This window comes from Salvelinus fontinalis, chromosome 33 (assembly GCF_029448725.1).
Source record: "Salvelinus fontinalis isolate EN_2023a chromosome 33, ASM2944872v1, whole genome shotgun sequence".
In the NCBI taxonomy this organism is placed as follows: Eukaryota; Metazoa; Chordata; class Actinopteri; order Salmoniformes; family Salmonidae; genus Salvelinus; species Salvelinus fontinalis.
Genome location: NC_074697.1, coordinates 20,850,165 through 20,875,008, shown reverse-complemented (window position 1 = coordinate 20,875,008; position 24,844 = coordinate 20,850,165). Strand labels below are relative to the sequence as shown.

General features: G+C 45.7%; 1 protein-coding gene across 2 annotated transcripts in view; it reads right to left on the bottom strand.

Moving 5' to 3' along the window:
* LOC129831799 (calsyntenin-2-like) overlaps positions 1-24,844 on the bottom strand; it is a 681,146-nt gene that overhangs the window by 58,799 nt on the left and 597,503 nt on the right. For both annotated transcript variants that reach the window (XM_055895258.1, XM_055895259.1), the window contains exon 12: positions 5,280-5,491. In XM_055895258.1, coding sequence (XP_055751233.1) covers positions 5,280-5,491 — 212 coding nt within the window. The remainder of the gene's footprint in view (positions 1-5,279; positions 5,492-24,844) is intronic.

Sequence of the window (24,844 nt, the reverse complement as noted above, 5' to 3'; positions counted from 1 at the left end):
CATCTGCCCCCCCCCTCCAGTCCAGAAGAAACACTGGCTGACATCGTCCTGTTGATGGACTCAAATGGGAAGTTTGTTCAGGAGAAGAAACTTTTCCCTAGACACAAAACGAGAAAGGTGTGGTGCCCAACAACGCAGAGTGCCATGGAGCTGCTTGATAAGGCCCATCTCGGGTCGCCAAGCCACATAATCATACATACCGGAAGCAACGACCTGCGTGATCCGCAGGAGAGGGTGGCTTCACCACGGGGAGTGATTGAGAAGGCCTCCGCAATCTTCCCCAACTCAAGAGTCGTGGTGTCAACCCTTCTACAGAGGAGGGACTTCCTCCCTTCCACAATCCAAAGAATATACGCCAGCCTCTCCCGGGACTGTGCCTTGCAACCCAATGTACACCTGGCCCACCATCCCACCCTCAATCTGGACTGTCTCTATGACCATGTTCAGTCCCCATCCTTGCCAATACTCTCAAGGACGTCGCTTTAAACCGCAGCCCGACCTCTCCACCCAGGAACAGCGGAGCAATCTCCACTCCGCCGAGATCACCGAGACAACACCCCGGACCAGCACCCTGGAACCCCCAGCCACGACCACAGCACCACCAACCTCAATGCCCACCACAGCCAGCGCAGCACAGACCACCCCAGCCCAGCTTCAGAGCCACCCAGACGAGGCCTCCCACCCCCCTGCCCCCCACCGCAGACCCATACTTGGAGGAGCCACAGCCCAGCAGGCAGAGCTACGCACAGGCTGTGAGAGGAGCAACTGGCCCAGCCCCCACCAACCAAATGAGTGACATTAAACAAATGCTGAGTCTACTATGCTCACATGTGATAGGCCAGGGTCATGGATGCTCACATGTGATAGGCCGAGGGTCATGGTAAGATGAGCACAAGAACTCCCCCATCCTCACACTACATCCACCCACGTGGCATGACACAAATTATATATTAAATGATAAACACATCACATTTGCATAATAAGAATTTACATGAATTGAAAAATCCTATTTTAATAGTTCTTGTTGGATTGTGAGTGTTTGTCTCATTTTGAAGGTAAAGAAAAAAAAGTTATGAAATCTTTTTACGATGCATGTTGTAATTTACAAGGCTTGAAGTCCTCTGCTTTTGGGCTAAAGAGCTGAAACCCAGACTTCCTGAAAGAAATTGATGATGTTGATATTGTAGTACTCCAGGAAACATGGTGCAGAGGTGATGTTTCCACGGGCTGTCCACTAGGTTATAGGGAGATAATCATACCATCCACTAAATTAAAAGGAATCAAACAGGGCAGAGACTCAGGGGGAATGCTAATATGGTATAAATCTGAACTAATTAATTCAATCGAATTGATCAAAACAGGAGAATTCTTTATCTGGTTAAAAATCAAAAAGGAGGCTATCTTGACAGATAACAACGTCTTCCTCTGTGCCACATACATTCCCCCCTCAGAGTCACCCTACTTCAACGAAGAGAGCTTCTCTATTCTAGAGGGAGAGATTAGTCACTTTCAGGCCCAAGGCAACGTACTGGTCTGTGGAGACCTGAATGCTAGAACAGCAGAAGAACAAGACACTATTAACAGTCATGGGGATAAACACCTACCAGGAAGCAACAACCTTTCCCTCCCCACATACCCCCACAGAAACAACTATGACAAAGTGAAAAACAAAAACGGAGTACAGCTCGTGAAGCTCTGTCGAACACTTGGTCTGTACATAGTCAATGGTAGGCTGAGAGGGGACTCTTTTGGTAGGTACACCTGCAGCTCATCCCTTGGCAGCAGCACTGTAGACTACTTCCTCACCGACCTAAACCCAGAGTCTCTCAGAGCCTTCACAGTCAGCCCACTAACACCTCTCTCAGACCACAGTAAATTCACAGTGTATCTGAGAAGAGCAGAACCCAACCATGAAGCATCACGGCCCAATAAATGACATGGTACTAAACAGGCCTATAGATGGAGTGCAAACAGTACAGACATCTACCAAAAAGCAATTAGTAGCCAAAAAATACAATCTCTCCTGGACAACTTTTTAGCCTTAACATTCTCCTTCAGCAATGAAGGTGAAGCAATGAAGGTAAATTTGGCCGTTTGGAACATAAACTTTATATCTGAACAAAAAAGGAACAGCACATGAGAAATCAGCTGGATAGAAATGAGGAATCAACAGAATCAAACCACTTCTGGGAGAATTGGAATAAATTAAACAAACCTCATCATGAGGAATTGGCTATCCAAAATGGGGATATGTGGAGAAATCACTTTGCAAACCTCTACAGCAATATAACAAAGATCCCAGAACAAAAAGATATACAAGAAAAATTACAAATCCTTGAATCAGCAGTCAAAGACTATCAGAATCCTGTGGATACCCCAATTACAGAAGAAGAATTATTGGAAAAACTAAACAATCTCCAACCCAAAAAGGCCTGTGGTGCTGATGGTATTTTAAATGAAATGATCAAATATACAGACCACAAATTCAAATTGGCTATACTCAAACTCTTCAACATTATCCTCACTGCAGGTATTTCCCCCGATATTTGGAACCAGGGTTTGATCACACAAATTTCTAAAAATGGAGACAAATTTGACCCAAATAATTACAGAGGAATTTGTGTTAACAGCAACTTGGGGAAAATTCTCTGCAGTATTATAAATGGCAGACTACATCATTTCCTTGACGAACACAACGTCCTGAGCAGAAGCCAGATTGGATTTTTTTTAAATTATCGTACAACAGACCACATTTACAACCTCCAAAACAAAACCAAAACAAAGGCAAAATCTACTCGTGTTTTGTAGATTTCAAGAAAGCATTTGATACAATTTGGCATGAAGGTCTTTTTTTTATAAACTAATAGAAAGTGGTATGGAGGGAAAACATATGATTTTATTAAATCAATGTACACTAAAAACAAATGTGAGGTTAAAATTGGCAACAAGCAAACAGACTTATTCTCTCAGGGACGGGGAGTGAAACAGGGCTACCCTATAAGTCCAACACTATTTAACATCTAAATTAATGAATTGGCAAAAACCTTAGAAGAATCGGCAGCAACTGGTATCACCCTACACAACACTGAAATCAAGTGTCTGCTGTACGCAGATGACCTGGTGCTGCTGTCTCCCACTAAAGAGGGGTTACAGCAGCACCTAGATCGTCTTCACAGGTTCTGTCAGACTTGGGCTCTGACAGTTAACCTACAAATATAATGATATTTGTGATGATAACAATAATAATAACAAATATAATGATATTCAAAAAAAGGTCCGGATATAAGGATGACAAATATAAATTCTATTTGGACAGTTCTATTAGAACACACCAAAAACTACACATATCTAGGACTAAATATCAGTAACACAGATAGTTTTCACATGGCTGTGAATGAGCTGAGAGACAAAGCAAGAAGAGCATTCTATGCCATTAAAAGGAACATCCAAATTGAAATTGATAATTACTTGACACATTGGAAAGAATTAACAAAAAAACAGAGCAAACTAGAATGCTATTTGGCCCTAAACAGAGAGTACACAGTGGCAGAATACCTGACCACCGTGACTGACCCAAACTTAAGGAAAGCTTTGACTATGTAAAGACTCAGTGAGCATAGCCTTGCTATTGAGAAAGGCCGCCGTAGGCAGACCTGGCTCTCAAGAGAAGACAGGCCATGTGCTCACTGCCCCCAAAATGAGGTGGAAACTGAACTGCACTTCATAACCTCCTGCCCAATGTATGACCATATTAGAGAGACATATTTCCCTCAGATTACACAGATCCACAAAGAATTCGAAAACAAACCCAATTTTGATAAACTCCCATATTTACTGGGTGAAATTCCACAGTGTGCCATCACAGCAGCAAGATGTGTGACCTGTTGCCACAAGAAAAGGGCAACCAGTGAAGAACAAACACCATTGTAAATATAACCCATATTTATGCTTATTTATTTTCCCTTGTGTACTTTAACCATTTGTACATTGTTACAACACTGTATATATACATAATATGACATTTGTAATGTCTTTATTGTTTTGAAACTTCTGTATGTGTAATGTTTACTGTTCATTTTTATTGATTATTTCACTTTTGTATATTATCTACCTCACTTGCTTTGGCAATGTTAACACATGTTTCCCATATGAGATCAAGTTTCAATGTGCCCACTGTGTGTGTGTGTGTGTGTGTGTGTGTGTGTGTGTGTGTGTGTGTGTGTGTGTGTGTGTGTGTGTGTGTGTGTGTGTGTGTGTGTGTGTGTGTGTGTGTGTGTGTGTGTGTGTGTGTGTGTGTGTGCACATCTCCAACAATCCCACTGCTGCATTGAGCAGTTTAATGACTGGTGACCCTTTCTCCACACTAAGTACCTGTCTAATCCTGCTGTGTGAGCCAAACGTATGACTTCTAAAGGAACTGGGAATGGAGGGGGAGGCAGAACAGAGCCAGCCTGTACTACTGGCCTTAGGACTTGCTCTCCATCCCTCTCTCCTACTCTCCCCAGCATCTACAGTCCAGCCCCTGCTGACTAAGACCTCTGCTTACCAGACAAATTATTCTATGGGTTCCTGCCTGGCTGAACTGCAAATGGAAATTACATTTTAATACCAGCTCTTGTCTTCTCAGAGCGGAGACTGGGATCAACACGGAACAGCTCTGACTCAGCCTTGACACTATAGCTGCCAATTAGACAGCGATAACCAGAGGTTTCACTCGCACCATTGCCAGGGAGTTGGAACAAAAACCCTGCATCGCTTTCAGGACTCAGACTCTCTCTTTCCTCCTCAATTTCTGCCTCTGAAATGGAGACCACAGCTGGAGGCTATAGATTAACCAAGTCTTCTGTGACTAGGAGTGTGTGGCTAATAATGTGTGTGTGTGTGTGTGTTCCTGTGTTTGTTTGTGTGTGTAAGGGATAGAGAGGAGTTGATGAAATTCCAGAACAAGATGAGATGTTGTACTCTCCAGAGTCTAATCAAATAGTTTTGTGGTGCTGTTCCCTTAGGACCATATCATCATTACCCCTCTGCTATTCTCTGTCTATTGATCTCTCTCTTTCACTCTGGTTTGCACCCAGTGACACACACACACACACACACACACACACACACACACACACACACACACACACACACACACACACACACACACACACACACACACACACACACACACACACACACACACACACACACACACACACACACACACACACACACACACACACACACACACACACACACACACACACACACACCTCTATGCCTGAAAGCTGTACCTGTATGGTGTGAGGCTGTGTCTCCCTTGGTGACAGTACTGATGATGTGAAGGTCCTGGAACAGAGTGAGTCCTGCTGATCCTCTGAGGTCAGCTGCTGGCCTGGTCAGTCTGTCCACCCCAGCTATGGTGATCCTGGGTTCACTGGGCTGCAGCACCATCACCACTGCATCGATGTCTGGGATGGAGATACACGTGTCCTCCCCAAAACACCTTGGAGATGGAGAGTAGGGAAGGGTTGAATCTGATTAAATGTACTGTATGTTTCAGTATGTGTTTGCCTGGGTAATTCTTCAGGTGTGTGTGAAATATCAGAGCCATTGTGCCCTTAGAATGCTTAGATACTTTGAGAATGTGTGTGTGGGTTAATTCCAGGAATCAGCAACCTTGGAAGGTTAAATAAGCCTCCCCCTAGTACACCGTAGGGGTGGCGAGGCTGACCGAACTGTGACAGACTTCCAGAGAGCAACAACACAGACAGTGATGCAGACATCTGACATAGACATGCAAAAAATAACCTGACACATACTGCATAAACAATGCAGACTAGACATCAATCAATGACAAATTAGAAAGAGAGAGAGAGAGAGAGAGAGAGAGAGAGAGAGAGAAAAGGGAGGCTGAGGAGAGAGAAAGAGATAGAAAGAGAGAGAGACTTGGATTCTGAGGAGAGAGAGAGCGAAAGGGAGGCTGAGGAGGGAGAGAGAGAGAGACTTGGATGCTGAGGAGAGAGAGAGCGAAAGGGAGGCTGAGGAGGGAGAGAGAGAGAGAAAGAAAGGGAGGCTGAGGAGAGAAAGGGATAGAAAGAGAGAGAGAGAAAGAGAGAGAAAGAAAGGGAGGCTGAGAGAAAGAGATAGAAAGAGAGAGAGACTTGGATGCTGAGGAGAGAGAGAGATCGAAAGAGAGAGAGACATGGTGGCTGAGGAGAAAAAGAGAGAGAGACCTGCTGCTCACCTCTTGGCCACAGCACAGTAGACTATATGATCACAGACATTGACCCTTTCTCTCTCAGCTCATTCACTGTCAAGCCACTAACACCTCTGTCTGATCACAGCCAAATTACGTTGTTCCTCAAAAGAACAGACATGGAAACAACCACACATTCACAGCTCAGTAAGCTGTACAACATCAGACATTCATACAGATGGGCCCAAAACAGCACAGAAGAATAACAGAAAGCAACCTGTAACCAAAATATCCAAACTCTTAGATAACTTTCTGGATAGCACATTCACTCACAGTAAAGAAGGCATCAATCTAGCAGTACGAAACATCAACTATATATTTAGGCAAACGGCAAAAGAAGCACAATTGAAATTGATAAAAAACAAAACAAAAAGATCACAGATGACAACTGGTTTGATGTAGATTGTAAAATTATAAGGAAAAAACTTAGAACACTATTCAACCAAAAGCACAGAGACCCAAATAATGGTGAATTACGCCTTCATTACTGTGAGACTTTAAAACTCTATAAACGTAACACTCAGAACAAAAAAAGCACAGTACAACAGCAAGCAGCTGACACTAATTGAGGCGTCCATAAACACAAACAACTTCTGGCAAAATTGAAACAACTAAAATAAATTTAAACCAGAGGAATTAGCGATACAAAATGGTGACATATGGACAACCCATTTTAAAACACTCTACAACACCGTTCAAATTGACACGAACGCAGAACAACGCCAAATTCATGAGAAGTTGAATGGATTAGAAAAAGCTATAAAGGACAATCAAAATCCATTGGACTCCTCAATTACTGACCAGGAGCTCTATAAGAAACTTCAGGCTCTCAAATGTAAAAAAACATGTGGACCTGATGGCATCCTAAATGAGATGCTCAAACTCACTAGTGCAACATTTCAATTGGCTATATTAAAACTATTTAATTTGATCCTGAGTGTAGGTTATTTCCCTGACATCTGGAATCAAGGACTCGTAACCCCAATCTTTAAAAACGGAGACAAATTTGACCCTAACAATTACAGAGGCATTTGTGTGAACAGTAACCTGGGGAAGGTTTTCTGTAGTATTATAAATGTAAGAGTTCTAAACTTCCTTAATAAGCACAATGTCTTGAGTAAAAGCCAAATTGGATTCATACCAAAAACATCGCACAACTGATCATATTTACACCTTACACACCCTGATAGATAAACATGTCCACCAAAATAATAGCAAAATATACGCTTTCTTTATCGACTTCCAAAAAGCATTTGATTCTATTTGGCAAACAGGACTGTTCTACAAAGTTATTGAAAGTGGTGTAGGGGGTAAAACTTATGACATAATTAAATCAATGTATACTGGCAATACGTGCAGCATTAAAATTGGCAGAAAATAACAGAATTCTTTAACCAGGGTTGCAATCTGAGCCCTGCACTCTTCAATATTTACATCAACGAATTGGCCAGTATTCTAGAAAAATCCTCAGCCCCTGGTGTTAGTCTCCACAATTCAGAAGTTAAATGCCTACTCTTCACAGATGACCTATGCCTGCTGTTACCCACAGCACATGGCCTACAGCAGAGCCTGGACCTGCTAGAGCAGTACTGCCAGGGCAGTAAACCCCAAAAAGACTAAAATAATGATTTTCCAGAGAAGATCCAGATCTCAGGGAATTAGACCAAAGTTCTCAATTGCTACAAAATATATAGAGTACTGCACACACTGCAATTACTTATGTTTGAAAATAAGCTCAACTGGACACCTTAATGAGGCAGTGAATGAACTGAGAGAGAAAGCACGCAGGGCATTCTACGCCATTAAAAAGCTAATTCAAATTGAAATACCTTTAAAATTTGGCTGAAACTAATTGAATATGTCATTGAACCAATTGCACTTTATGGCAGCGAGGTGTGGGGTCCACTTGCAAAACAAGATTTCATCAAATGGGACAAACACCCCATTGAAACCCTGCATGCAGAGTTCTGTAAGATTCTCCTACATGTCCAGAGGAAAACTACAAACAATGCATGCAGGGCAGAATTAGGCAAATATCCACTAATAATAAAAACTCAAAAAAGAGCAATTAAGTTTTGGAAACATCTAAAATACAGTGACCCCCTCTCATATCACTACCAAGCCCTGCAATGCCAAGAGCTGAGCAAAGAAAATAGTCCCCTCATCCAGCTGGTCCTGGGGCTGAGTTCACAAACCTGTTCTACTAACACAATGAAGCCTCAGGACCAGAACATCCAATCAATCAGGATAAACCAAATTACAACACAGTCAAAACGAAACTACATTGCTTATTGGGAAACACAAGCACAAACACAAAGCAAAATGCAGTGCTATCTGGCCCTAAATCGACAGTAGCTAAATATTTGACCATGGTTACTGATCAAAACCTTAGAAAAACCTTGACAAAGTACAGGCTCAGTGAGCACAGCCTTGCCATTGAGAAGGGTAGACCCAGGAAAACCTGGCTCCCTGTAGAGGAAAGGCTGTGCAACCACTGCACAACAACAGAACCTGAGACAGAGCTTCATTTCCTGACAAAATGTCAAAAATATAAAACAATTAGAAAGTGTAATTTCTCCAAATTTGAAACCCTTATTCAAGGTTTCAAAGACCTCTCTGATGAGAGTAGACTACCCGTCCTGTTGGGGGAGGACGCAGAGAGCTGTGGGTTGGCAGCGCACCACATTGCTGCCTGCCATAAGTTGAGGGACAGTGTCTGACAGACCAATCAACCTGCACATGTCCTCTACTGTATGCTTATTGTTATTGTTGAATGTTTGGTTATTTTGACACTTGGTTATTGTTGTTACTGTTGTCCTGTTGACAATTTTGATTCTCATTAAAACATTTTTTTATTGTAAATATCCAAAATAATCTTTGGCAATATGTACATTGTTACGTCATGCCAATAAAGCAAATTGAATGCTTGAATGCTTTCATACCATGTCATGTGTCTTCTCAGTCATGTTGAGACTGGTCTACTACCATGTCATGTGTCTTCTCAGTCATGTTGAGACTGGTCTACTACCATGTCATGTGTCTTCTCAGTCATGTTGAGACTGGTCTACTACCATGTCATGTGTCTTCTCAGTCATGTTGAGACTGGTCTACTACCATGTCATGTGTCTTCTCAGCCATTTTGAGACTGGTCTACTACCATGTCATGTGTCTTCTCAGTCATGTTGAGACTGGCCTACTACCATGTCATGTGTCTTCTCAGTCATGTTGAGACTGGTCTACTACCATGTCATGTGTCTTCTCAGTCAGGTTGAGACTGGTCTACTACCATGTCATGTGTCTTCTCATTCATGTTGAGACTGGTCTACTACCATGTCATGTGTCTTCTCATTCATGTTGAGACTGGTCTACTACCATGTCATGTGTCTTCTCAGTCATGTTGAGACTGGTCTACTACCATGTCATGTGTCTTCTCATTCATGTTGAGACTGGTCTACTACCATGTCATGTGTCTTCTCATTCATGTTGAGACTGGTATACTACCATGTCATGTGTCTTCTCATTCATGTTGAGACTGGTCTACTACCATGTCATGTGTCTTCTCAGTCATGTTGAGACTGGTCTACTACCATGTCATGTGTCTTCTCATTCATGTTGAGACTGGTCTACTACCATGTCATGTGTCTTCTCATTCATGTTGAGACTGGTCTACTACCATGTCATGTGTCTTCTCAGTCAGGTTGAGACTGGTCTACTACCATGTCATGTGTCTTCTCATTCATGTTGAGACCGGTCTACTATTGTTGCTTTAATGTATTGTTGTTCTGATTAACATTGTTGTTGTAGTTGTTGTTAATGGTAATCCCATTTCCACTACTACTATTATTATTGCTGTTGGTCCCACCATTTATTTATATATAAATATATATACATGAACTTGACATGAACTTGCCATGAACAATGAACTTGCCATGTCAATAAAGTCAATTGAATTGAATGGAATTTAATTGAATTGAAAGGGAGGCTGAGGAGAGAGAGAGAGAGAGAGAGAGAGAGAGAGAGAGAGAGAGAGAGAGAGAGAGAGAGAGAGAGAGAGAGAGAGAGAGAGAGAGAGAGAGAGAGAGAGAGAGAGAGAGAAGGAGGGAGGCTGAAGAGAGAGATAGAGAGAGAGTGGGAGAGAGAGGCTGAGGAGAGAAGGAAAATAAAGCTATAATAAAACAGAAGAGCTGCAAAAGCTTGTAGCAAGTAGAGGGAGGTTTTTCACATACATTTAGTTACAGAGGAGGAAGATGAACATCTGTCAGTGTCTGGGACTGGGAGAGGCAAGAAAATAAATGTTGCACCAAAACAGCTCTTTGTTCTGTTGGAGTTTTGCACAAGGAGTTTCTGACTCGTTCATAATTACCTGTGATTACTCGTCATACCAGTTTGCTGCTGGCCTATTTCATGTTTTATTTCATGCCTAAACACCGCTGTAAACTTCATCACATAGCACTAATACACAGGCGTTTCAGAACCATATCTCCCCTTTTCTGGTGTAAATAAAACATGTTTTCAGTCAAGCGTGGTATAGCCTAATCTCCCTTTCTCTTTTTCTCTCAAGCGGTGATCCACAAGTTGTGTCTTTCCTCGCCTCGGCAGGGTATTGTTGTGGAGAGGAGGCAGAGACAGTGGAGCGGCAGGGTATTGTTGTGGAGAGGAGGCAGAGGCAGTGGAGCGGCAGGGTATTGTTGTGGAGAGGAGGCAGAGACAGTGGAGCGGCAGGGTATTGTTGTGGAGAGGAGGCAGAGACAGTGGAGCGGCAGGGTCTTGTTGTGGAGAGGAGGCAGAGACAGTGGAGCGTGGAGACTTAGCGTGTGTGGGCCACGGTGAGTACTTGGACCCCAGCCAAATGAATTAAAGAAAATGTAACAAAGTAGAATAAAGGCCCTGCATAGATTAACACTAGTTACTTGTTCCTGATGGCTGCAGTAATTGCATTATTAAATTGAAAACACGCTTAAGTGTATTTTAAGGAATTAATGAACGACTCTATTTATTTGTTTACAATGGTGCCACTTACGGGGAAATTTCCAGCAAATAGCAGCATTCCTCAGGAGGAGCTTGTGTTTTGGCTGTGGCCTAACAGACAGTCTGCTCTGCCGGCCTGTTTACTGGATATTGTTTTAAATGAATTCTGTTTAGATTCATCAATGCCTTCTGATTTACACATTATTGTTATCAAAGCTTGTCCTGGACGACTACCATCCCTCTCTTTGTGAGCAACAGCTGGAGAGCAACAAGGTTCACAGGCAGTGCAGACCCCTGGATAGCCTGCACACCACAGTCCCAGCCACCCGCCTACACACAACCAGGAAACATTAACCTTTTATGGCTGCAGGGGCAGTATTGAGTAGCTCTGATAAAAGGTGCCCATTTCAAATGGCCTCGTACTCAATTCTTGCTCGTACAATATGCATATTATTATTACTATTGGATAGAAAACACTCTAGTTTCTAAAACCGTTTGAATTGTATCTGTCAAACAGAACTCATTTGGCACAAACTTCCTGACCAGGAAGTGGAAAGTCTGAAATCGAGACTCTGTTCTACTTCCTGCCTATACATAGGCATGATACGTATTAGTATACGTGCACTTCATACACCTTCCCCTGGATGTCAAGAGGCGGTGAGAGAAGAAATTTAGTGTTTATCTTGGTCTGAAGTGGAATACAAGCTCTTTGTATGACGTGTCTGCCCATTTCCTGTTTTCTGGAGAGCGCGAAGGGGGACTTGGATTTGCCTTCTGTTTAGCTGCCGTTTTGGCGACTAATATCTCCGGCTTTGATTTTATTTGATACATGTGACCATATCATCGTAAAGTATGTTTTTTCAATATAGTTTTATCAGATTATTGAACATTTTTCGGGAGTTTTGCCGTGTTCCGTTCTCTTCCGTTTGTTGACATGGAGAGCTTCGAGCCACTTGGCTAGTGCGCTTGCTAAATCGAGAGGGAAAATGAACGTTCTAAATCCAAACAACGATTGTTCTTGACAAAGGACACCTTGTCCAACATTCTGATGGAAGATCACCAAAAGTAAGAAACATTTTATGATGCTATTTCATACATCTGTCGTGCATGTGAACTAGTCGCCGGCGCCCAACTTTGGGGAACTCTAGATATACCGAAGCTGGATGTCGTAATGAAGTTATTTTTTTAGAATTCTAACACTGCGATTTCATTAAGAACTAATGGATCTATCATTTCCTATACAACATGTGTTTTTTAGTTATGTTTATGAATAGCTATTTGGTAAGAATATGTGTGTCAGAAAAAGTGTCAGAAAAATATCGTTGCTGTTTAGACGTTGTGGAAAAAGTAGCTACGATAGCAACATGTGTAACCACTGATTTCAGCTCTAAATATGCACATTTTCGAACAAAACATAAGTGTATGTATAACCTGATGTTATAGGACTGTCATCTGATGAAGAATATCAAGGTTAGTCAAAAATTATATATCTTTTACTGGTTTGTTACGATCGCTAACTTTTACTGCTGGGAAATGGCTTGTATTTCTGGCTATTGTGGTAAGCTAATATAACGCTATATTGTGTTTTCGCTGTAAAACACTTAATAAATCGGAAATATTGGCTGGAATCACAAGATGCCTGTCTTTCATTTGCTGTACACTATGTATTTTTCAGAAATGTTTTATGATGAGTAATTAGGTATTTGACGTTGGTGTCTGTAATTATTCTGTCTGCTTTCGGTGCAATTTCTGATTGTAGCTGCAATGTAAACTATGATTTATACTTGAAATATGCACATTTTTCAAACAAAACATAGATTTATTGTATAACATGTTATAAGACTGTCATCTGATGAAGTTGGTTCTTGGTTAGTTAGGTTGGCTTTGTGCATGCTACCTGTGCTGTGAAAAATGTCTGTCCTTTTTTGTATTTGGTGGTGAGCTAACATAAATATACGTGCTGTTTTCGCTGTAAAACATTTTAAAAATCGGACATGTTGGCTGGATTCACAAGATGTGTACCTTTCATTTGCTTTATTGGACTTGTTAATGTGTGAAAGTTAAATATTTAAAAAATATATATTTTGAATTTCGCGCCCTTGAGCTGGCTGTTGTCATAAGTGTACCGACGTCGGGCTTGCAGCCATAAGAAGTTAAACAACATCGAGAAATACACAAGCTTAAGCATAGTTAGCATAATGTATTCATTTCTAATTGGTGTGCCTGCAGCCCAGTCGACCCCTCCTCTTCCTGGCCCCCCTTCCTTGCTAGGCTAGCTGAAGGGGTGGGCCCACAGCCCTGCGTCGAACCCAATAGGGGGGCGGAGTACACCCCTCCAGGGCTGAGCTGTGGGGGGCTGCACATATTTAAACCTGCTATGAATATTCACCACAGCCCGCCAGGGATGGCTGTTATACAATACCATCCAGCCTCGCTCTGTCTCTCTCTCTCTCCCTGTCCTCTGGCAAAACCCAGACAGAATTATTAATAAATAACATGAAAATGTAAAAACTTGCCCCAGGAGGCGATGTGGAACAGAGAGAGTGGTGGATTAAAGAACAAAAGAAGTGAAGAGGGGAGAGAAAGAGGAAGAGGAGGAGAGGGGGTAGCTAACTAGCTACACGAGTGAGTGCGAAATGTACTCTAATGAGTTGTGCTGTTGTTGTGTTTTGACAGTGAGAAGGTGTTGAGACTAGTTTACACTCACAGATCACAGGAATATGAGAGGAAGACGGGGAGAACGGAGTGAGAAGACAAAAAGAGTGCGGAGAAAACTCAGGAGAAAACAGAGTAAGAAAGGAAAAATATCCCATTAAGAGAGAGATGGAGAGGGAGAACAGAAAGAGAGATGGAGAGGGAGAACAGAAAGAGAGATGGAGACAGAGAACAGAAAGAGAGATGGAGACAGAGAACAGAAAGAGAAATGGAGAGGGAGAACAGAAAGAGAGATGGAGACGGAGGATGGAAAGAGAGATGGAGAGGGAGAACAGAAAGAGAGATGGAGAGGGAGAGCAGAAAGAGAGATGGAGAGGGAGAACAGAAAGAGAGATGGAGAGAACAGAAAGAGAGATGGAGAGGGAGAACAGAAAGAGAGATGGAGACGGAGGACGGAAAGAGAGATGGAGAGGGAGAACAGAAAGAGAGATGGAGAGGGAGAACAGAAAGAGAGATGGAGAGGGAGAACAGAAAGAGAGATGGAGAGGGAGAACAGAAAGAGAGATGGAGAGGGAGAACAGAAAGAGAGATGGAGAGGGAGAACAGAAAGAGAGATGAGATGGAGGACAGAAAGAGAGATGTAGAGGGAGGACGGAAAGAGAGAGATGGAGACGGAGGACAGAAAGACAGCGATGGAGACGAAGGACAGAAAGAGAGATGTAGAGGGAGGACAGAAAGAGAGAGATGAGACTGAGGACAGAAAGAGAGATGTAGAGGGAGGACGGAAAGAGAGAGATGGAGATGGAGGACAGAAAGACAGCGATGGAGACGGAGGACAGAAAGAGAGCAATGGAGACGGAGGACAGAGAGAGAGAGATAGAGATGGAGGACAGAGAGAGATGAGAGGGAGGACAGAGAGAGAGACAGAGGACAGAGAGAGATGGAGAGGGAGGACAGAGAGAGATGGAGAGGGAGGACAAAGAGAGATGGAGAGGGAGGACAGAGAGAGAGATGGAGATGGAAAACAGAGAGAGAGATGGAGAGGGAGGACAGAGAGAGAGATGGAGAAGGAGGACAGAGAGAGATGGAGAGGGAGGACCGAGAGAGAGATGTAGAGGGAGAACAGAAAGAGAGATGGCGACGGAGGACAGAAAGAGAGATGAGACGGAGGACAGAAAGAGAGATGAGACGGAGGACAGAAAGAGAGATGTAGAGGGAGGACGGAAAGAGAGAGATGGAGATGGAGGACAGAAAGACAGCGATGGAGACGGAGGACAGAAAGAGAGATGAGACGGAGGACAGAAAGAGAGATGTAGAGGGAGAACAGAAAGAGAGATGGAGAGGAAGAACAGAAAGAGAGATTGAGAGGGAGAACAGAAAGAGAGATGGAGAGGGAGAACAGAAAGAGAGATGGAGAGGGAGAACAGAAAGAGAGATGGAGACGTAGGACGGAAAGAGAGATGGAGACGGAGGACGGAAAGAGAGATGGAGACGGAGGACGGAAAGAGAGATGGAGAGGGAGAACAGAAAGAGAGATGGAGAGGGAGAACAGAAAGAGAGATGGAGAGGGAGAACAGAAAGAGAGATGGAGACGGAGGACAGAAAGAGAGATGGAGACGGAGGACAGAAAGAGAGATGGAGACGGAGGACAGAAAGAGAGATGGAGAGGGAGAACAGAAAGAGAGATGGAGAGGGAGAACAGAAAGAGAGATGGAGACGGAGGACAGAAAGAGAGATGCAGACGGAGGACAGAAAGAGAGATGGAGACGGAGAACAGAAAGAGAGATGGAGACGGAGGACAGAAAGAGAGATGGAGAGGGAGAACAGAAAGAGAGATGGAGACGGAGGACAGAAAGAGAGATGGAGACGGAGGACAGAAAGAGAGATGGAGAGGGAGAACAGAAAGAGAGATGGAGAGGGAGAACAGAAAGAGAGATGGAGACGGAGAACAGAAAGAGAGATGGAGACGGAGGACAGAAAGAGAGATGGAGACGGAGGACAGAAAGAGAGATGGAGACGGAGGACAGAAAGAGAGATGGAGAACAGAAAGCGAGATGGAGACGGAGACCAGAAAGAGAGATGGAGAGGGAGAACAGAAAGAGAGATGGAGACGGAGGACAGAAAGAGAGATGGAGAGGGAGAACAGAAAGAGAGATGGAGAGGGAGAACAGAAAGAGAGATGGAGACGGAGAACAGAAAGAGAGATGGAGACGGAGGACAGAAAGAGAGATGAGACGGAGGACAGAAAGAGAGATGGAGATGGAAGACAGAAAGAGAGATGGAGACGGAGGACAGAAAGAGAGATGGAGATGGAGAACAGAAAGAGAGATGGAGAGGGAGAACAGAAAGAGAGATGGAGACGGAGGACAGAAAGAGAGATGGAGAGGGAGAACAGAAAGAGAGATGGAGAGGGAGAACAGAAAGAGAGATGGAGAGGGAGAACAGAAAGAGAGATGGAGACGGAGGACAGAAAGAGAGATGGAGACGGAGGACAGAAAGAGAGATGAGACGGAGGACAGAAAGAGAGATGGAGACGGAGGACAGAAAGAGAGATGGAGAGGGAGAAGAGAAAAAGAGATGGAGAGGGAGAACAGAAAGAGAGATGGAGACGGAGGACAGAAAGAGAGATGGAGATGGAGGACAGAAAGAGAGATGGAGACGGAGGACAGAAAGAGAGATGGAGAGGGAGGACGGAAAGAGAGAGATGGAGATGGAGGACAGAAAGAGAGATGTAGAGGGAGGACAGAAAGAGAGAGATGGAGACGGAGGACAGAAAGAGAGATGGAGACGGAGGACAGAAAGAGAGATGTAGATGGAGGACGGAAAGAGAGATGAGACGGAGGACAGAAAGAGAGATGTAGAGGGAGGACGGAAAGAGAGATGAGACGGAGGACAGAAAGAGAGATGGAGAGGGAGGACGGAAAGAGAGATGGAGACGGAGGACAGAAAGAGAGATGAGACGGAGGACATAAAGAGAGATGAGACGGAGGACAGAAAGAGAGATGTAGAGGGAGGACGGAAAGAGAGAGATGGAGATGGAGGACAGAAAGACAGCGATGGAGACGGAGGACAGAAAGAGAGATGGAGACGGAGGACAGAAAGAGAGATGGAGACGGAGGACAGAAAGAGAGATGGAGACGGAGGACAGAAAGAGAGATGGAGACGGAGGACAGAAAGAGAGATGGAGACGGAGGACAGAAAGAGAGATGGAGAACAGAAAGAGAGATGGAGACGGAGACCAGAAAGAGAGATGGAGAGGGAGAACAGAAAGAGAGATTGAGACGGAGGACAGAAAGAGAGATGGAGAGGGAGAACAGAAAGAGAGATGGAGAGGGAGAACAGAAAGAGAGATGGAGACGGAGAACAGAAAGAGAGATGGAGACGGAGGACAGAAAGAGAGATGGAGACGGAGGATGGAAAGAGAGATGGAGAGGGAGAACAGAAAGAGAGATGGAGAGGGAGAACAGAAAGAGACATGGAGACGGAGGACAGAAAGAGAGATGGAGAGGGAGAACAGAAAGAGAGATGGAGAGGGAGAACAGAAAGAGAGATGGAGAGGGAGAACAGAAAGAGAGATGGAGACGGAGGACGCAAGGAGAGATGGAGACGGAGGACGGAAAGAGAGATGGAGACGGAGGACAGAAAGAGAGATGGAGAGGGAGAAGAGAAAGAGAGATGGAGAGGGAGAACAGAAAGAGAGATGGAGAGGGAGAACAGAAAGAGAGATGGAGACGGAGGACAGAAAGAGAGATGGAGAGGGAGAACAGAAAGAGAGATGGAGAGGGAGAACAGAAAGAGAGATGGAGACGGAGGACAGAAAGAGAGATGGAGACGGAGGACAGAAAGAGAGATGGAGAGGGAGACCAGAAAGAGAGATGGAGACGGAGGACAGAAAGAGAGATGGAGACGGAGGACAGAAAGAGAGATGGAGACGGAGGACAGAAAGAGAGATGGAGAGGGAGAAGAGAAAGAGAGATGAAGAGGGAGAACAGAAAGAGAGATGGAGACGGAGTACAGAAAGAGAGATGGAGACGGAGGACAGATAGAGAGATGGAGACGGAGGACAGAGAGAGAGATGAGGACGGAGGACAGAAAAAGAGATCGAGAGGGAGAACAGAAAGAGAGATGGAGAGGGAGAACAGAAAGAGAGATGGAGACGGAGGACAGAAAGAGAGATGGAGACGGAGGACAGAAAGAGAGATGAGACGGAGGACAGAAAGAGAGATGGAGACGGAGGACAGAAAGAGAGATGGAGAGGGAGAAGAGAAAAAGAGATGGAGAGGGAGAACAGAAAGAGAGATGGGGACGGAGGACAGAAAGAGAGATGGAGATGGAGGACAGAAAGAGAGATGGAGACGGAGGACAGAAAGAGAGATGGAGAGGGAGGACGGAAAGAGAGAGATGGAGATGGAGGACAGAAAGAGAGATGTAGAGGGAGGACAGAAAGAGAGAGATGGAGACGGAGGACAGAAAGAGAGATGGAGACAGAGGACAGAAAGAGAGATGTAGATGGAGGACGGAAAGAGAGATGAGACGGAGGACAGAAAGAGAGATGTAGAGGGAGGACGGAAAGAGAGATGAGACGGAGGACAGAAAGAGAGATGGAGAGGGAGGACGGAAAGAGAGATGGAGACGGAGGACAGAAAGAGAGATGAGACGGAGGACATAAAGAGAGATGAGACGGAGGACAGAAAGAGAGATGTAGAGGGAGGACGGAAAGAGAGAGATGGAGATGGAGGACAGAAAGACAGCGATGGAGACGGAGGACAGAAAGAGAGATGGAGACGGAGGACAGAAAGAGAGATGGAGACGGAGGACAGAAAGAGAGATGGAGAGGGTGAACAGAAAGAGAGATGAAGAGGGAGAACAGAAAGAGAGATGGAGACGGAGAACAGAAAGAGAGATGAGACGGAGGACAAAAAGAGAGATGGAGATGGAGGACAGAGAGAGAGATTGAGACGGAGGACAGAAAAAGAGATGGAGAGGGAGAACAGAAAGAGAGATGGAGAGGGAGAACAGAAAGAGAGATGGAGACGGAGGACAGAAAGAGGGATGGAGACGGAGGACAGAAAGAGAGATGGAGACGGAGGACAGAAAGAGAGATGGAGAGGGAGAACAGAAAGAGAGATGGAGAGGGAGAACAGAAAGAGAGATGGAGACGGAGGACAGAAAGAGAGATGGAGACGGAGGACAGAAAGAGAGATGGAGACGGAGGACAGAAAGAGAGATGGAGACGGAGGACAGAAAGAGAGATGGAGAGGGAGAACAGAAAGAGAGATGGAGAGGGAGAACAGAAAGAGAGATGGAGAGGGAGAACAGAAAGAGAGATGGAGACGGAGGACGCAAGGAGAGATGGAGACGGAGGACGGAAAGAGAGATGGAGACGGAGGACAGAAAGAGAGATGGAGAGGGAGAAGAGAAAGAGAGATGGAGAGGGAGAACAGAAAGAGAGATGGAGAGGGAGAACAGAAAGAGAGATGGAGACGGAGGACAGAAAGAGAGATGGAGACGGAGGACAGAAAGAGAGATGAAGACGGAGGACAGAAAGAGAGATGGAGAGGGAGAACAGAAAGAGAGATGGAGAGGGAGAACAGAAAGAGAGATGGAGACGGAGGACAGAAAGAGAGATGGAGACGGAGGACAGAAAGAGAGATGGAGAGGGAGAACAGAAAGAGAGATGGAGACGGAGGACAGAAAGAGAGATGGAGACGGAGGACAGAAAGAGAGATGAGACGGAGGACAGAAAGAGAGATGGAGACGGAGGACAGAAAGAGAGATGGAGAGGGAGAAGAGAAAAAGAGATGGAGAGGGAGAACAGAAAGAGAGATGGACACGGAGGACAGAAAGAGAGATGGAGATGGAGGACAGAAAGAGAGATGGAGACGGAGGACAGAAAGAGAGATGGAGAGGGAGGACGGAAAGAGAGAGATGGAGATGGAGGACAGAAAGAGAGATGTAGAGGGAGGACAGAAAGAGAGAGATGGAGACGGAGGACAGAAAGAGAGATGGAGACGGAGGACAGAAAGAGAGATGTAGATGGAGGACGGAAAGAGAGATGAGACGGAGGACAGAAAGAGAGATGTAGAGGGAGGACGGAAAGAGAGATGAGACGGAGGACAGAAAGAGAGATGGAGAGGGAGGACGGAAAGAGAGATGGAGACGGAGGACAGAAAGAGAGATGAGACGGAGGACATAAAGAGAGATGAGACGGAGGACAGAAAGAGAGATGTAGAGGGAGGACGGAAAGAGAGAGATGGAGATGGAGGACAGAAAGACAGCGATGGAGACGGAGGACAGAAAGAGAGATGGAGACGGAGGACAGAAAGAGAGATGGAGACGGAGGACAGAAAGAGAGATGGAGAGGGTGAACAGAAAGAGAGATGAAGAGGGAGAACAGAAAGAGAGATGGAGACGGAGAACAGAAAGAGAGATGAGACGGAGGACAAAAAGAGAGATGGAGATGGAGGACAGAGAGAGAGATTGAGACGGAGGACAGAAAAAGAGATGGAGAGGGAGAACAGAAAGAGAGATGGAGAGGGAGAACAGAAAGAGAGATGGAGACGGAGGACAGAAAGAGAGATGGAGACGGAGGACAGAAAGAGAGATGGAGACGGAGGACAGAAAGAGAGATGGAGAGGGAGAACAGAAAGAGAGATGGAGAGGGAGAACAGAAAGAGAGATGGAGACGGAGGACAGAAAGAGAGATGGAGATGGAGGACAGAAAGAGAGATGGAGACGGAGGACAGAAAGAGAGATGGAGACGGAGGACAGAAAGAGAGATGGAGAGGGAGAACAGAAAGAGAGATGGAGAGGGAGAACAGAAAGAGAGATGGAGAGGGAGAACAGAAAGAGAGATGGAGACGGAGGACGCAAGGAGAGATGGAGACGGAGGACGGAAAGAGAGATGGAGACGGAGGACAGAAAGAGAGATGGAGAGGGAGAAGAGAAAGAGAGATGGAGAGGGAGAACAGAAAGAGAGATGGAGAGGGAGAACAGAAAGAGAGATGGAGACGGAGGACAGAAAGAGAGATGGAGACGGAGGACAGAAAGAGAGATGAAGACGGAGGACAGAAAGAGAGATGGAGAGGGAGAACAGAAAGAGAGATGGAGAGGGAGAACAGAAAGAGAGATGGAGACGGAGGACAGAAAGAGAGATGGAGACGGAGGACAGAAAGAGAGATGGAGAGGGAGAACAGAAAGAGAGATGGAGACGGAGGACAGAAAGAGAGATGGAGACGGAGGACAGAAAGAGAGATGGAGAGGGAGACCAGAAAGAGAGATGGAGAGGGAGGACAGAAAGAAAGAGATGGAGATGGAGGACAGAAAGAGAGATGTAGAGGGAGGACAGAAAGAGAGAGAGAGATGGAGACGGAGGACAGAAAGAGAGATGGAGACGGAGGACATAAAGAGAGATGTAGATGGAGGACGGAAAGAGAGATGAGACGGAGGACAGAAAGAGAGATGTAGAGGGAGGACGGAAAGAGAGATGAGACGGAGGACAGAAAGAGAGATGGAGAGGGAGGACAGAGAGAGAGATGGAGAAGGAGGACAGAGAGAGAGATGGAGAGGGAGAAGAGAAAGAGAGATGGAGAGGGAGAACAGAAAGAGAGATGGAGAGGGAGAACAGAAAGAGAGATGGAGACGGAGGACAGAAAGAGAGATGAGACGGAGGACAGAAAGAGAGATGGAGACGGAGGACAGAAAGAGAGATGGAGACGGAGGACAGAAAGAGAGATGGAGAGGGAGAACAGAAAGAGAGATGGAGAGGGAGAACAGAAAGAGAGATGGAGAGGGAGAACAGAAAGAGAGATGGAGACGGAGGACGCAAGGAGAGATGGAGACGGAGGACGGAAAGAGAGATGGAGACGGAGGACAGAAAGAGAGATGGAGAGGGAGAAGAGAAAGAGAGATGGAGAGGGAGAACAGAAAGAGAGATGGAGACGGAGGACAGAAAGAGAGATGGAGACGGAGGACAGAAAGAGAGATGGAGACGGAGGACAGAAAGAGAGATGAAGACGGAGGACAGAAAGAGAGATGGAGAGGGAGAACAGAAAGAGAGATGGAGACGGAGGACAGAAAGAGAGATGGAGACGGAGGACAGAAAGAGAGATGGAGACGGAGGACAGAAAGAGAGATGGAGAGGGAGACCAGAAAGAGAGATGGAGACGGAGGACAGAAAGAGAGATGGAGACGGAGGACAGAAAGAGAGATGGAGACGGAGGACAGAAAGAGAGATGGAGAGGGAGAAGAGAAAGAGAGATGAAGAGGGAGAACAGAAAGAGAGATGGAGACGGAGTACAGAAAGAGAGATGGAGACGGAGGACAGAAAGAGAGATGGAGACGGAGGACAGAGAGAGATGGAGACGGAGGACAGAAAAAGAGATCGAGAGGGAGAACAGAAAGAGAGATGGAGAGGGAGAACAGAAAGAGAGATGGAGACGGAGGACAGAAAGAGAGATGGAGACGGAGGACAGAAAGAGAGATGAGACGGAGGACAGAAAGAGAGATGGAGACGGAGGACAGAAAGAGAGATGGAGAGGGAGAAGAGAAAAAGAGATGGAGAGGGAGAACAGAAAGAGAGATGGAGACGGAGGACAGAAAGAGAGATGGAGATGGAGGACAGAAAGAGAGATGGAGACGGAGGACAGAAAGAGAGATGGAGAGGGAGGACGGAAAGAGAGAGATGGAGATGGAGGACAGAAAGAGAGATGTAGAGGGAGGACAGAAAGAGAGAGATGGAGACGGAGGACAGAAAGAGAGATGGAGACGGAGGACAGAAAGAGAGATGTAGATGGAGGACGGAAAGAGAGATGAGACGGAGGACAGAAAGAGAGATGTAGAGGGAGGACGGAAAGAGAGATGAGACGGAGGACAGAAAGAGAGATGGAGAGGGAGGACGGAAAGAGAGATGGAGACGGAGGACAGAAAGAGAGATGAGACGGAGGACATAAAGAGAGATGAGACGGAGGACAGAAAGAGAGATGTAGAGGGAGGACGGAAAGAGAGAGATGGAGATGGAGGACAGAAAGACAGCGATGGAGACGGAGGACAGAAAGAGAGATGGAGACGGAGGACAGAAAGAGAGATGGAGACGGAGGACAGAAAGAGAGATGTAGATGGAGGACGGAAAGAGAGATGAGACGGAGGACAGAAAGAGAGATGTAGAGGGAGGACGGAAAGAGAGATGAGACGGAGGACAGAAAGAGAGATGGAGAGGGAGGACAGAGAGAGAGATGGAGAAGGAGGACAGAGAGAGAGATGGAGAGGGAGAAGAGAAAGAGAGATGGAGAGGGAGAACAGAAAGAGAGATGGAGAGGGAGAACAGAAAGAGAGATGGAGACGGAGGACAGAAAGAGAGATGAGACGGAGGACAGAAAGAGAGATGGAGACGGAGGACAGAAAGAGAGATGGAGACGGAGGACAGAAAGAGAGATGGAGAGGGAGAACAGAAAGAGAGATGGAGAGGGAGAACAGAAAGAGAGATGGAGAGGGAGAACAGAAAGAGAGATGGAGACGGAGGACGCAAGGAGAGATGGAGACGGAGGACGGAAAGAGAGATGGAGACGGAGGACAGAAAGAGAGATGGAGAGGGAGAAGAGAAAGAGAGATGGAGAGGGAGAACAGAAAGAGAGATGGAGAGGGAGAACAGAAAGAGAGATGGAGACGGAGGACAGAAAGAGAGATGGAGACGGAGGACAGAAAGAGAGATGAAGACGGAGGACAGAAAGAGAGATGGAGAGGGAGAACAGAAAGAGAGATGGAGAGGGAGAACAGAAAGAGAGATGGAGACGGAGGACAGAAAGAGAGATGGAGACGGAGGACAGAAAGAGAGATGGAGAGGGAGACCAGAAAGAGAGATGGAGACGGAGGACAGAAAGAGAGATGGAGACGGAGGACAGAAAGAGAGATGGAGACGGAGGACAGAAAGAGAGATGGAGAGGGAGAAGAGAAAGAGAGATGAAGAGGGAGAACAGAAAGAGAGATGGAGACGGAGTACAGAAAGTGAGATGGAGACGGAGGACAGAAAGAGAGATGGAGACGGAGGACAGAGAGAGATGGAGACGGAGGACAGAAAAAGAGATCGAGAGGGAGAACAGAAAGAGAGATGGAGAGGGAGAACAGAAAGAGAGATGGAGACGGAGGACAGAAAGAGAGATGGAGACGGAGGACAGAAAGAGAGATGAGACGGAGGACAGAAAGAGAGATGGAGACGGAGGACAGAAAGAGAGATGGAGAGGGAGAAGAGAAAAAGAGATGGAGAGGGAGAACAGAAAGAGAGATGGAGACGGAGGACAGAAAGAGAGATGGAGATGGAGGACAGAAAGAGAGATGGAGACGGAGGAGAGAAAGAGAGATGGAGAGGGAGGACGGAAAGAGAGAGATGGAGATGGAGGACAGAAAGAGAGATGTAGAGGGAGGACAGAAAGAGAGAGATGGAGACGGAGGACAGAAAGAGAGATGGAGACGGAGGACAGAAAGAGAGATGTAGATGGAGGACGGAAAGAGAGATGAGACGGAGGACAGAAAGAGAGATGTAGAGGGAGGACGGAAAGAGAGATGAGACGGAGGACAGAAAGAGAGATGGAGAGGGAGGACGGAAAGAGAGATGGAGACGGAGGACAGAAAGAGAGATGAGACGGAGGACATAAAGAGAGATGAGACGGAGGACAGAAAGAGAGATGTAGAGGGAGGACGGAAAGAGAGAGATGGAGATGGAGGACAGAAAGACAGCGATGGAGACGGAGGACAGAAAGAGAGATGGAGACGGAGGACAGAAAGAGAGATGGAGACGGAGGACAGAAAGAGAGATGGAGAGGGTGAACAGAAAGAGAGATGAAGAGGGAGAACAGAAAGAGAGATGGAGACGGAGAACAGAAAGAGAGATGGAGACGGAGGACAGAAAGAGAGATGGAGATGGAGGACAGAGAGAGAGATGGAGACGGAGGACAGAAAAAGAGATGGAGAGGGAGAACAGAA